Here is a 12976-nt window from a genome sequence, read left to right as displayed (position 1 = left end):
GCAAACTCTCTCCAACCTGTGAAGGGACCGGCATTAATCGTGCGGAAACTCACCGATTACGTATACGAGATAATGCTCAGGAAAAAACCTCGTGACAATCAATCACGATCGCATCAAGCCTTGCCGAGACAGGGATTTACCAGCTTGGTTACAGAAACAACGCCAGTTACGCAGCCAAAACAACACTAGGGGTCAACCGCTATCACTGACCACGAACGAAAGTTTGTATTGCGTTTTGTCGTGGCCCCGATGTCGGCGAGCTCATGATACAATGCGCAGAGTGCAGAGAATGGTATCATGGGTCCTGCGTAAATGTAACCAAGGAACAGGCAAAGCTCATCGATGTGTTACCTGTGTCCTGAGTGTTTTTCATAGTAGTAACCGGTTCCTACTTTCTACTTGCAGGAAAAATGTCGGACAGCCCAAGCAAGCGTGGTTGGAAGGTTGCCTCCAAGCCGAAGCGCTCAGGCAGGTAAGGCAGCTCGGCCCGCTCCAAGAAAAACCATCGCCGCCCTCCGGACCAAGGATGAAGACCAGTCTCCAATGCATCCGGAGAGTAAGCCAGGCCGGGACGTTGCTGGGAGCCAATGGCGTTTTACACTGCCATCTTGACTCTAGCCGTCGATGAGAAAGAGGAAGTTCTGGGACTACAGTCTGCCCTGGCCTATCAACAAAGAGACAAGAGGTGGATCCGGGTGAGATGAGGTTGAACTGTCGGTGCGATTTTCCCGACCACTGGATCGACCAGCACCTGCCCTCAACAGATGGAAGCCGCTTGTCACGCCCCAAACGCCAGGAGGTAACGTCGACTTGGACCCCGGCAACAGGAATGTGTAAAGACTTCCGTCTCCAAACAGACCCGTCGTTGTCGGTGGTTCGGGCTGACGCCATGGACGGTAGCCAGAAACCAGAAGAGACCGGTAGCGCTGATGACGACCTGGACCTCACAGTAGATGTCCCCGCACATCTAGAGGAGCCCATGGACTTCACGTCGTCAGTGTCGCCCTGTCGTCCGCACCACGAGAGTGTGTGGCCGTTGCAGAAGTAAAGAAGCGGACTGCATCCAGAGCCCCTGAGGACCAGCCACCTCCAAAGGTACGGAGACCTATTAGCCCAGTCCGGCCGCCAGTAGCAACGTCAGCATCGGACCAGCAGGCCAAGACCGTGCCACCGTATTGGTCCCTTGTCCGGATGCCAGTCGCGGATAGACGGATCAAGCGACATGCAGTCTCCAAGCACCTGCCTGCCGTGTTCGCTGACGTCGGCTCTAACATCCCTGGCCAGATTGAAGCCCTGAGGTGGTTGGTGCGAAGAGTGTACGGAAGAAAGACAACCCTGCAGACGGTCGTAGACAAGGTCAACCAGTCTGGCCGGATCCCTGAAGGAAGCTTTTTGGAGCCGTGCCATCAAGACGTTTACGGACAAGCCTGCAGGGTACTGGGGACTGAATGCACCGAGGGAGTTTTCACTACATCCTGTCAACTCTCCTGCTGTCCTCTTATTTCTGGAGGTGTTTGATGGCCATCCTAGACTCGTGCTCTAGGTCACTGAGGCGTGATTTTTATCACTACAGGGTGGCCAGACCAACAGTGGAATTGCCAGACAAGGACGGTAGGGAGGAGTCACGTGTTGTGGAGGAGTTGTGTGTGGCCGAGGTCATCGCTACGGTGCAGGGACCAGAGCAGTCGGAAGAGATCGAGGAGGAGGAGTTCCCAGGTCTGGAGGAATTCGTCGTGGTGGATGAAGCAAGCTCGGCGACGACGAAGAGCCACAAAGCCACGCAGAGCAAGGCAAGCTCGAAGTCTATGACAGCCATTTTCCATCTCGACCGGACCAGTCGCCAGATCTGGGGAAAATCTAGCGGTCATACTGTTGAGGAGCTGCTGAGCTACAGTTTCTCTCCAGCAGTGTGATCGAACAGCCTTCGGTACCAGCAGCTCTTGTTGGAGGGGTCATCATCTACAGCGAGCCCAGCAACTATCCACCTGTGGAACTTCACGCTGGAGGGCCCATGGAAGGTAGCAGTGGGGGTGCATCCAAAACACTGCGAGACCCTCACTGTGGACCAGAAGCTGCACCTCCAACGACTGTTGCAGCATCCGAAGGTTGTGGCTCTTGGAGAGTTCGGCCTGGACAGAACCATCCCCATTGCCAAGTGGAGGCGCCAGACGGAGGTCTTTGCCAAGCTACTGAAGATGGCAAGACCAACCCAGCCAATCGTGCTCCACTTGAGAGGAGTGAAGGGGGACGTTCACGGGACGGATATCTACAGGGCAGCATTGACCATGGTGGAGGACGTGTGCTCCAAGGAACAGCCCATCCATCTCCACTGCTTCATGGGGGAGGCGGATGTGGTGCGTGCGTGGCTCCGTAGGTTTCCCAACACCTATTTTGGGGTCACTGCCGCTGTTCACAGCTTTGACAGGATGCAGTTGGAGGCCTTGGAAGCGATTCCGCGAGACCGGCTGCTGCTGGAGACAGATTCTCCCTACTTTCCACTGAGGAAAGCCAAGGTGAGCACCCCTGCGTATCTCGGGGACACCGCGTCTTTAGTAGCATCCCAGCTCGACTCACTCACCAAGGACATCGCGGAGCACACCACTCGGACAGGGCTGTGGGACTTTGGTCCCTATAGTTCCTCACTATCCCCTAGCAGAGGGCTACAGGCTGTAGGGAGGACCTCCCTAAGCCTCTAATTGGACTCCCAAGTCTCATGCCGTTATCTTTACGTGCGGAGACTTTATGTAAATACTTGTAAATACGTTGGAACTCATCTGGACCATCGTGAGCCAGGAGACCCACCAATCGTCGCACAGCACAGGGAGGATCTAAAACGGGGAGGAAGTGTGGTGAAACAGGCTTATGTCGGCCGGGAGCAAGCCTTCGGTACTTTGTACTCGGAACACCTCGGGTGTTACTGCGCTTCCGGTTGGCACACGGCACCAACGCGAGTCGAGAGAACCACGCCGAACTAAGAAGACCTGTGTTTGTGAACAGTAACATCACTTCAGCTGGTATACATAGGACAGTGATAAGGACCAACAGTAACATCACTTCAGCTGGTATACATAGGACAGTGATAAGGACCAACAGTAACATCACTTCAGCTGGTATACATAGGACAGTGATAAGGACCAACAGAAACATCACTTCAGCTGGTATACATAGGACAGTGATAAGGACCAACAGTAACATCACTTCAGCTGGTATACATAGGACAGTGATAAGGACCAACAGTAACATCACTTCAGCTGGTATACATAGGACAGTGATAAGGACCAACAGTAACATCACTTCAGCTGGTATACATAGGACAGTGATAAGGACCAACAGTAACATCACTTCAGTTGGTATACATAGGACATAAGGCCAACAGTAACATCATCAGGGTACATGGCAGTGATAAGGGACCAACAGTAACATCACTTCAGCTGGTATACATAGGACAGTGATAAGGACCAACAGTAACATCACTTCAGCTGGTATACATAGGACAGTGATAAGGACCAACAGTAACATCACTTCAGCTGGTATACATAGGACAGTGATAAGGACCAACAGTAACATCACTTCAGCTGGTATACATAGGACAGTGATAAGGACCAACAGTAACATCACTTCAGCTGGTATACATAGGACAGTGATAAGGACCAACAGTAACATCACTTCAGCTGGTATACATAGGACAGTGATAAGGACCAACAGTAACATCACTTCAGCTGGTATACATAGGACAGTGATAAGGACCAACAGTAACATCACTTCAGCTGGTATACATAGGACAGTGATAAGGACCAACAGTAACATCACTTCAGCTGGTATACATAGGACAGTGATAAGGACCAACAGTAACATCACTTCAGCTGGTATACATAGGACAGTGATAAGGACCAACAGTAACATCACTTCAGCTGGTATACATAGGACAGTGATAAGGACCAACAGTAACATCACTTCAGTTGGTATACATAGGACAGTGATAAGGACCAACAGTAACATCACTTCAGCTGGTATACATAGGACAGTGATAAGGACCAACAGTAACATCACTTCAGCTGGTATACATAGGACAGTGATAAGGACCAACAGTAACATCACTTCAGCTGGTATACATAGGACAGTGATAAGGACCAACAGTAACATCACTTCAGCTGGTATACATAGGACAGTGATAAGGACCAACAGTAACATCACTTCAGCTGGTATACATAGGACAGTGATAAGGACCAACAGTAACATCACTTCAGCTGGTATACATAGGACAGTGATAAGGACCAACAGTAACATCACTTCAGCTGGTATACATAGGACAGTGATAAGGCACCAACAGTAACATCACTTCAGCTGGTATACATAGACAGTGATAAGGACCAACAGTAACATCACTTCAGCTGGTATACATAGGACAGTGATAAGGACCAACAGTAACATCACTTCAGTTGGTATACATAGGACAGTGATAAGGACCAACAGTAACATCACTTCAGCTGGTATACATAGGACAGTGATAAGGACCAACAGTAACATCACTTCAGCTGGTATACATAGGACAGTGATAAGGACCAACAGTAACATCACTTCAGTGGTATACATAGGACAGTGATAAGGACCAACAGTAACATCACTTCAGCTGGTATACATAGGACAGTGATAAGGACCAACAGTAACATCACTTCAGCTGGTATACATAGGACAGTGATAAGGACCAACAGTAACATCACTTCAGCTGGTATACATAGGCAGTGATAGGCCAACAGTAACATCACTTCAGTGGTATACATAGGACAGTGATAAGGACCAACAGTAACATCACTTCAGCTGGTATACATAGGACAGTGATAAGGACCAACAGTAACATCACTTCAGCTGGTATACATAGGCAGTGATAAGGACCAACAGTAACATCACTTCAGCTGGTATACATAGGACAGTGATAAGGACCAACAGTAACATCACTTCAGCTGGTATACATAGGACAGTGATAAGGACCAACAGTAACATCACTTCAGCTGGTATACATAGGACAGTGATAAGGACCAACAGTAACATCACTTCAGCTGGTATACATAGGACAGTGATAAGGACCAACAGTAACATCACTTCAGTTGGTATACATAGGGCAGTGATAAGGACCAACAGTAACATCACTTCAGCTGGTATACATAGGACAGTGATAAGGACCAACAGTAACATCACTTCAGCTGGTATACATAGGACAGTGATAAGGACCAACAGTAACATCACTTCAGCTGGTATACATAGGACAGTGATAAGGACCAACAGTAACATCACTTCAGCTGGTATACATAGGACAGTGATAAGGACCAACAGTAACATCACTTCAGCTGGTATACATAGGACAGTGATAAGGACCAACAGTAACATCACTTCAGCTGGTATACATAGGCAGTGATAAGGACCAACAGTAACATCACTTCAGCTGGTATACATAGGACAGTGATAAGGACCAACAGTAACATCACTTCAGCTGGTATACATAGGACAGTGATAAGGGCCAACAGTAACATCACTTCAGCTGGTATACATAGGACAGTGATAAGGGCCAACAGTAACATCACTTCAGCTGGTATACATAGGACAGTGATAAGGACCAACAGTAACATCACTTCAGCTGGTATACATAGGACAGTGATAAGGACCAACAGTAACATCACTTCAGCTGGTATACATAGGACAGTGATAAGGACCAACAGTAACATCACTTCATTGGTATACAAGACAGTGATATACATAGGGTATACATAGGCATGATAAGGACCAACAGTAACATCACTTCAGTTGGTATACATAGGACAGTGATAAGGACCAACAGTAACATCACTTCAGCTGGTATACATAGGACAGTGATAAGGACCAACAGTAACATCACTTCAGCTGGTATACATAGGACAGTGATAAGGACCAACAGTAACATCACTTCAGCTGGTATACATAGGACAGTGATAAGGACCAACAGTAACATCACTTCAGCTGGTATACATAGGACAGTGATAAGGACCAACAGTAACATCACTTCAGCTGGTATACATAGGACAGTGATAAGGACCAACAGTAACATCACTTCAGCTGGTATACATAGGACAGTGATAAGGACCAACAGTAACATCACTTCAGCTGGTATACATAGGACAGTGATAAGGACCAACAGTAACATCACTTCAGCTGGTATACATAGGACAGTGATGAGGGCCAACAGTAACATCACTTCAGCTGGTATACATAGGACAGTGATAAGGACCAACAGTAACATCACTTCAGCTGGTATACATAGGACAGTGATAAGGACCAACAGTAACATCACTTCAGCTGGTATACATAGGACAGTGATAAGGACCAACAGTAACATCACTTCAGCTGGTATACATAGGACAGTGATAAGGACCAACAGTAACATCACTTCAGCTGGTATACATAGGACAGTGATAAGGACCAACAGTAACATCACTTCAGCTGGTATACATAGGACAGTGATAAGGACCAACAGTAACATCACTTCAGCTGGTATACATAGGACAGTGATAAGGACCAACAGTAACATCACTTCAGCTGGTATACATAGGACAGTGATAAGGACCAACAGTAACATCACTTCAGCTGGTATACATAGGACAGTGATAAGGACCAACAGTAACATCACTTCAGCTGGTATACATAGGACAGTGATAAGGACCAACAGTAACATCACTTCAGCTGGTATACATAGGACAGTGATAAGGACCAACAGTAACATCACTTCAGCTGGTATACATAGGACAGTGATAAGGACCAACAGTAACATCACTTCAGCTGGTATACATAGGACAGTGATAAGGACCAACAGTAACATCACTTCAGCTGGTATACATAGGACAGTGATAAGGGCCAACAGTAACATCACTTCAGCTGGTATACATAGGACAGTGATAAGGGCCAACAGTAACATCACTTCAGCTGGTATACATAGGACAGTGATAAGGACCAACAGTAACATCACTTCAGTTGGTATACATAGGACAGTGATAAGGACCAACAGTAACATCACTTCAGTTGGTATACATAGGACAGTGATAAGGGCCAACAGTAACATCACTTCAGCTGGTATACATAGGACAGTGATAAGGACCAACAGTAACATCACTTCAGCTGGTATACATAGGACAGTGATAAGGACCAACAGTAACATCACTTCAGCTGGTATACATAGGACAGTGATAAGGACCAACAGTAACATCACTTCAGCTGGTATACATAGGACAGTGATAAGGACCAACAGTAACATCACTTCAGCTGGTATACATAGGACAGTGATAAGGACCAACAGTAACATCACTTCAGCTGGTATACATAGGACAGTGATAAGGACCAACAGTAACATCACTTCAGCTGGTATACATAGGACAGTGATAAGGACCAACAGTAACATCACTTCAGCTGGTATACATAGGACAGTGATAAGGACCAACAGTAACATCACTTCAGCTGGTATACATAGGACAGTGATAAGGACCAACAGTAACATCACTTCAGCTGGTATACATAGGACAGTGATAAGGACCAACAGTAACATCACTTCAGCTGGTATACATAGGACAGTGATAAGGACCAACAGTAACATCACTTCAGCTGGTATACATAGGCAGTGATAAGGGTCAACAGTAACATCACTTCAGCTGGTATACATAGGACAGTGATAAGGACCAACAGTAACATCACTTCAGCTGGTATACATAGGACAGTGATAAGGACCAACAGTAACATCACTTCAGCTGGTATACATAGGACAGTGATAAGGACCAACAGTAACATCACTTCAGCTGGTATACATAGGACAGTGATAAGGACCAACAGTAACATCACTTCAGCTGGTATACATAGGACAGTGATAAGGACCAACAGTAACATCACTTCAGCTGGTATACATAGGACAGTGATAAGGACCAACAGTAACATCACTTCAGCTGGTATACATAGGACAGTGATAAGGGCCAACAGTAACATCACTTCAGCTGGTATACATAGGACAGTGATAAGGGTCAACAGTAACATCACTTCAGCTGGTATACATAGGACAGTGATAAGGACCAACAGTAACATCACTTCAGCTGGTATACATAGGACAGTGATAAGGACCAACAGTAACATCACTTCAGCTGGTATACATAGGACAGTGATAAGGACCAACAGTAACATCACTTCAGTGGTATACATAGGACAGTGATAAGGACCAACAGTAACATCACTTCAGTGGTATACATAGGACAGTGATAAGGACCAACAGTAACATCACTTCAGCTGGTATACATAGGACAGTGATAAGGACCAACAGTAACATCACTTCAGCTGGTATACATAGGACAGTGATAAGGACCAACAGTAACATCACTTCAGCTGGTATACATAGGACAGTGATAAGGACCAACAGTAACATCACTTCAGCTGGTATACATAGGACAGTGATAAGGACCAACAGTAACATCACTTCAGCTGGTATACATAGGACAGTGATAAGGACCAACAGTAACATCACTTCAGCTGGTATACATAGGACAGTGATAAGGACCAACAGTAACATCACTTCAGCTGGTATACATAGGACAGTGATAAGGACCAACAGTAACATCACTTCAGCTGGTATACATAGGACAGTGATAAGGACCAACAGTAACATCACTTCAGCTGGTATACATAGGACAGTGATAAGGACCAACAGTAACATCACTTCAGCTGGTATACATATGGCAGTGATAAGGGCCAGCAGTAAAATCACTTCAGCTGGTATACATAGGACAGTGATAAGGGCCAACAGTAACATCACTTCAGCTGGTATACATAGGACAGTGATAAGGACCAACAGTAACATCACTTCAGCTGGTATACATAGGACAGTGATAAGGACCAACAGTAACATCACTTCAGCTGGTATACATAGGACAGTGATAAGGGCCAACAGTAACATCACTTCAGCTGGTATACATAGGGCAGTGATAAGGACCAACAGTAACATCACTTCAGCTGGTATACATAGGACAGTGATAAGGACCAACAGTAACATCACTTCAGCTGGTATACATAGGACAGTGATAAGGACCAACAGTAACATCACTTCAGCTGGTATACATAGGACAGTGATAAGGGCCAACAGTAACATCACTTCAGCTGGTATACATAGGCAGTGATAAGGACCAACAGTAACATCACTTCAGCTGGTATACATAGGACAGTGATAAGGACCAACAGTAACATCACTTCAGCTGGTATACATAGGACAGTGATAAGGACCAACAGTAACATCACTTCAGCTGGTATACATAGGACAGTGATAAGGACCAACAGTAACATCACTTCAGCTGGTATACATAGGACAGTGATAAGGACCAACAGTAACATCACTTCAGCTGGTATACATAGGACAGTGATAAGGGTCAACAGTAACATCACTTCAGCTGGTATACATAGGACAGTGATAAGGGTCAACAGTAACATCACTTCAGCTGGTATACATAGGACAGTGATAAGGACAAACAGTAACATCACTTCAGCTGGTATACATAGGACAGTGATAAGGACCAACAGTAACATCACTTCAGCTGGTATACATAGGACAGTGATAAGGACCAACAGTAACATCACTTCAGCTGGTATACATAGGACAGTGATAAGGGTCAACAGTAACATCACTTCAGCTGGTATACATAGGACAGTGATAAGGACCAACAGTAACATCACTTCAGCTGGTATACATAGGACAGTGATAAGGACCAACAGTAACATCACTTCAGCTGGTATACATAGGACAGTGATAAGGACCAACAGTAACATCACTTCAGCTGGTATACATAGGACAGTGATAAGGACCAACAGTAACATCACTTCAGCTGGTATACATAGGACAGTGATAAGGACCAACAGTAACATCACTTCAGCTGGTATACATAGGACAGTGATAAGGACCAACAGTAACATCACTTCAGCTGGTATACATAGGACAGTGATAAGGACCAACAGTAACATCACTTCAGCTGGTATACATAGGACAGTGATAAGGACCAACAGTAACATCACTTCAGCTGGTATACATAGGACAGTGTTAAGGACCAACAGTAACATCACTTCAGCTGGTATACATAGGACAGTAAGGGCCAACAGTAACATCACTTCAGCTGGTATACATAGGACAGTGATAAGGACCAACAGTAACATCACTTCAGCTGGTATACATAGGGCAGTGATAAGGACCAACAGTAACATCACTTCAGCTGGTATACATAGGACAGTGATAAGGACCAACAGTAACATCACTTCAGCTGGTATACATAGGACAGTGATAAGGACCAACAGTAACATCACTTCAGCTGGTATACATAGGGCAGTGATAAGGACCAACAGTAACATCACTTCAGCTGGTATACATAGGACAGTGATAAGGACCAACAGTAACATCACTTCAGCTGGTATACATAGGACAGTGATAAGGACCAACAGTAACATCACTTCAGCTGGTATACATAGGACAGTGATAAGGACCAACAGTAACATCACTTCAGCTGGTATACATAGGACAGTGATAAGGACCAACAGTAACATCACTTCAGCTGGTATACATAGGACAGTGATAAGGACCAACAGTAACATCACTTCAGCTGGTATACATAGGACAGTGATAAGGACCAACAGTAACATCACTTCAGCTGGTATACATAGGACAGTGATAAGGACCAACAGTAACATCACTTCAGCTGGTATACATAGGACAGTGATAAGGACCAACAGTAACATCACTTCAGCTGGTATACATAGGACAGTGATAAGGACCAACAGTAACATCACTTCAGCTGGTATACATAGGACAGTGATAAGGGCCAACAGTAACATCACTTCAGCTGGTATACATAGGACAGTGATAAGGGCCAACAGTAACATCACTTCAGCTGGTATACATAGGACAGTGATAAGGGCCAACAGTAACATCACTTCAGCTGGTATACATAGGACAGTGATAAGGGCCAACAGTAACATCACTTCAGCTGGTATACTTAGGACAGTGATAAGGACCAACAGTTAACATCACTTCAGCTGGTATTTAGGTCAGTGATAAGGACCAACAGTAACATCACTTCAGTAGGACAGTGCAAGCAATATATGATATAGTATCATTGCCTGGCCTGGTGCAATTTTGCTACTTCTTGGAATTTATTTTTTTAATAGATAGAAATAGTCATTATCAAACACATTTAAACCATCAAATTATACAAAACCTGTTATTGGAAAAGGCAGATTAAGTAAGAACCATTATAGAAAAAAAATGCGTAGAAACACTTTGCTATAATGTTACCTACCTACCTGTTACCTGTCGTCGAGGTCTTTAAATATGCCGTAGGCATCTCTGACCCATTTGAATATTGTTCATATTGTTTGGCGGTTGTGTGTTCTCATAGCAGGTAGGGTTGAACTTCTCTTGCTTGAATTTCCAATGGCTGTTTAGTCTTGACTTAAACTGGTTTAAAGTTTCTGATGATATGACATTTTCAGGTAGAGAGTTCCATTGATTTACTACTCTTTGTGAGAAACTATTTTTCTGGTGTTAAGTCTAGAACGTCCTTTGACAAGTTTTTTACTATGACCTCTTGTTTGAGTATGACTTCGGGGAAGTAATTTATTTTTATCACATTTGTCTATGTCGTTCAGAATTTTGTATACTTCCACCATATCACTCCTGAGACGTCTGTATTCTAGGGTTGGCAGTCCTAAATCTAGTAGCCGTTCTGGGTAAGATTTGTTTCGAATATTTTTGATGAGTTTTGTTGCACGCCTCTGTACTTTCTCAAGTGTGATTTTATCTTTTTTTGTATTTGTTGTCCAGACGGTAGATGCATATTCCAGATGTGGTCTCACCATGGCTTTATAAAGGTTACAGAACGATCTTTTGTTCAAGTATTTTAAGCTTCTTTTCAACACTCCTTGAATTTGGTTTGCTTTTTTAGCTGATGCTTCGATATGTCTTGTGAATTTCAGTTGTTGGTCAATAGTAACGCCTAGATCTTTCTCTTCTGTGACTTGCTGGATTGATGTATTATCCATGATATAGTCCCCGGGAATTTGTTTATTTGTTCCTAAACGTAGGTGTTTGCATTTTTTTGAATTTAAATTTCAACTGCCAGTCGTTGGACCATGTCATTAAATTGTTTATGTCACTTTGTAGCTTTTGGTGATCGTTTACATTATTGACAACAGAGAAAAGTTTAGTGTCATCAGCGAAAAGTCTAACAGCGTTTTCAACAATCTCTGGTAGGTCATTGATGTATACTAGGAATAGGATGGGGCCAATCACACTGCCCTGAGGGATTCCACTTGTTACCGAAGACCAGTCAGAATTTCCGCCATTTAATACCACTCGTTGTTTTCTGTCAGTTAGAAAGTCTTCAATCCATTTTAGTAGATTTTCTGTGATTCCGTATCCTGATAATTGTTTGAGTAGTCGCTGATGCGGTACAGTATCGAAAGCTTTTTGGAAATCTAGGTAGATGATGTCAATATCATTTTTGTTGTCTAGTTCTCCTGTCCAATTATCTACCATTCCTTTTAGTTGGGTTGCACATGAATGTCCTTTTCGGAAGCCATGTTGGTATTCGCTAAAGAGATTATTAGTTTCCATGAGGTTTACGATGACCGCTCTCACAAGTTTTTCCATGATTTTTGATGTTATTGAAGTGAGGCTAATGGGACGGTAATTTTCAGCTAGATTTTTTGGTCATTTCTTGTGGATGGCAGTGACATTAGCCTCTTTCCAAACTTTAGGTACCTTCGCATCATCGATTGATTTTTGAAATACAATTGACAGTTGCTTGGATATAGTGTCAGCTGTTTCTTTTTATGGTCTTGGATGGATGTTGTCAGGTCCCTGTGTTTTCTTTGGATTGGTATTATTTAGAAGTTTTTTGACTAGTTCTTCTGTGATATTCAGGGTAGAGAGTTTATT

General features: G+C 44.2%; 1 protein-coding gene and 1 pseudogene across 1 annotated transcript; one reads left to right on the top strand and one right to left on the bottom strand.

The window, feature by feature from the left end:
• The first annotated feature begins 700 nt into the window (after nucleotides 1–700).
• On the top strand, nucleotides 701–2696 carry LOC138307047 (uncharacterized; annotated as a pseudogene).
• Nucleotides 2697–2828: 132 nt separating this feature from the next.
• Nucleotides 2829–12078, bottom strand: LOC138307046 (uncharacterized). Its single transcript, XM_069247671.1, has 2 exons — nucleotides 11698–12078; nucleotides 2829–2981 (listed from the first exon to the last, which is right to left on the bottom strand). The coding sequence occupies exons 1-2, from the start codon at nucleotides 12076–12078 to the stop codon at nucleotides 2829–2831; spliced, it is 534 nt and encodes a 177-aa protein (XP_069103772.1).
• Nucleotides 12079–12976: the final 898 nt, after the last annotated feature.

The sequence above is a fragment of the Argopecten irradians genome, chromosome 14 (genome assembly GCF_041381155.1).
Source record: "Argopecten irradians isolate NY chromosome 14, Ai_NY, whole genome shotgun sequence".
NCBI classification, from domain to species: domain Eukaryota; kingdom Metazoa; phylum Mollusca; class Bivalvia; order Pectinida; family Pectinidae; genus Argopecten; species Argopecten irradians.
This window is presented reverse-complemented; position numbering and strand designations above follow the sequence as displayed.

What these genes read in the sequence shown, in the direction of transcription:
- LOC138307046 (XM_069247671.1), bottom strand. Translation starts at nt 12,078, where the DNA reads ATGGATAATACATCAATCCAGCAAGTCACAGAAGAGAAAGATCTAGGC. An exon ending in TCAGGAGTGATATGGTGGAA is followed by an intron (nt 2,982 to 11,697) that starts GTATACAAAATT and finishes TCACAAACACAG; the next exon opens with GTCTTCTTAGTTCGGCGTGG.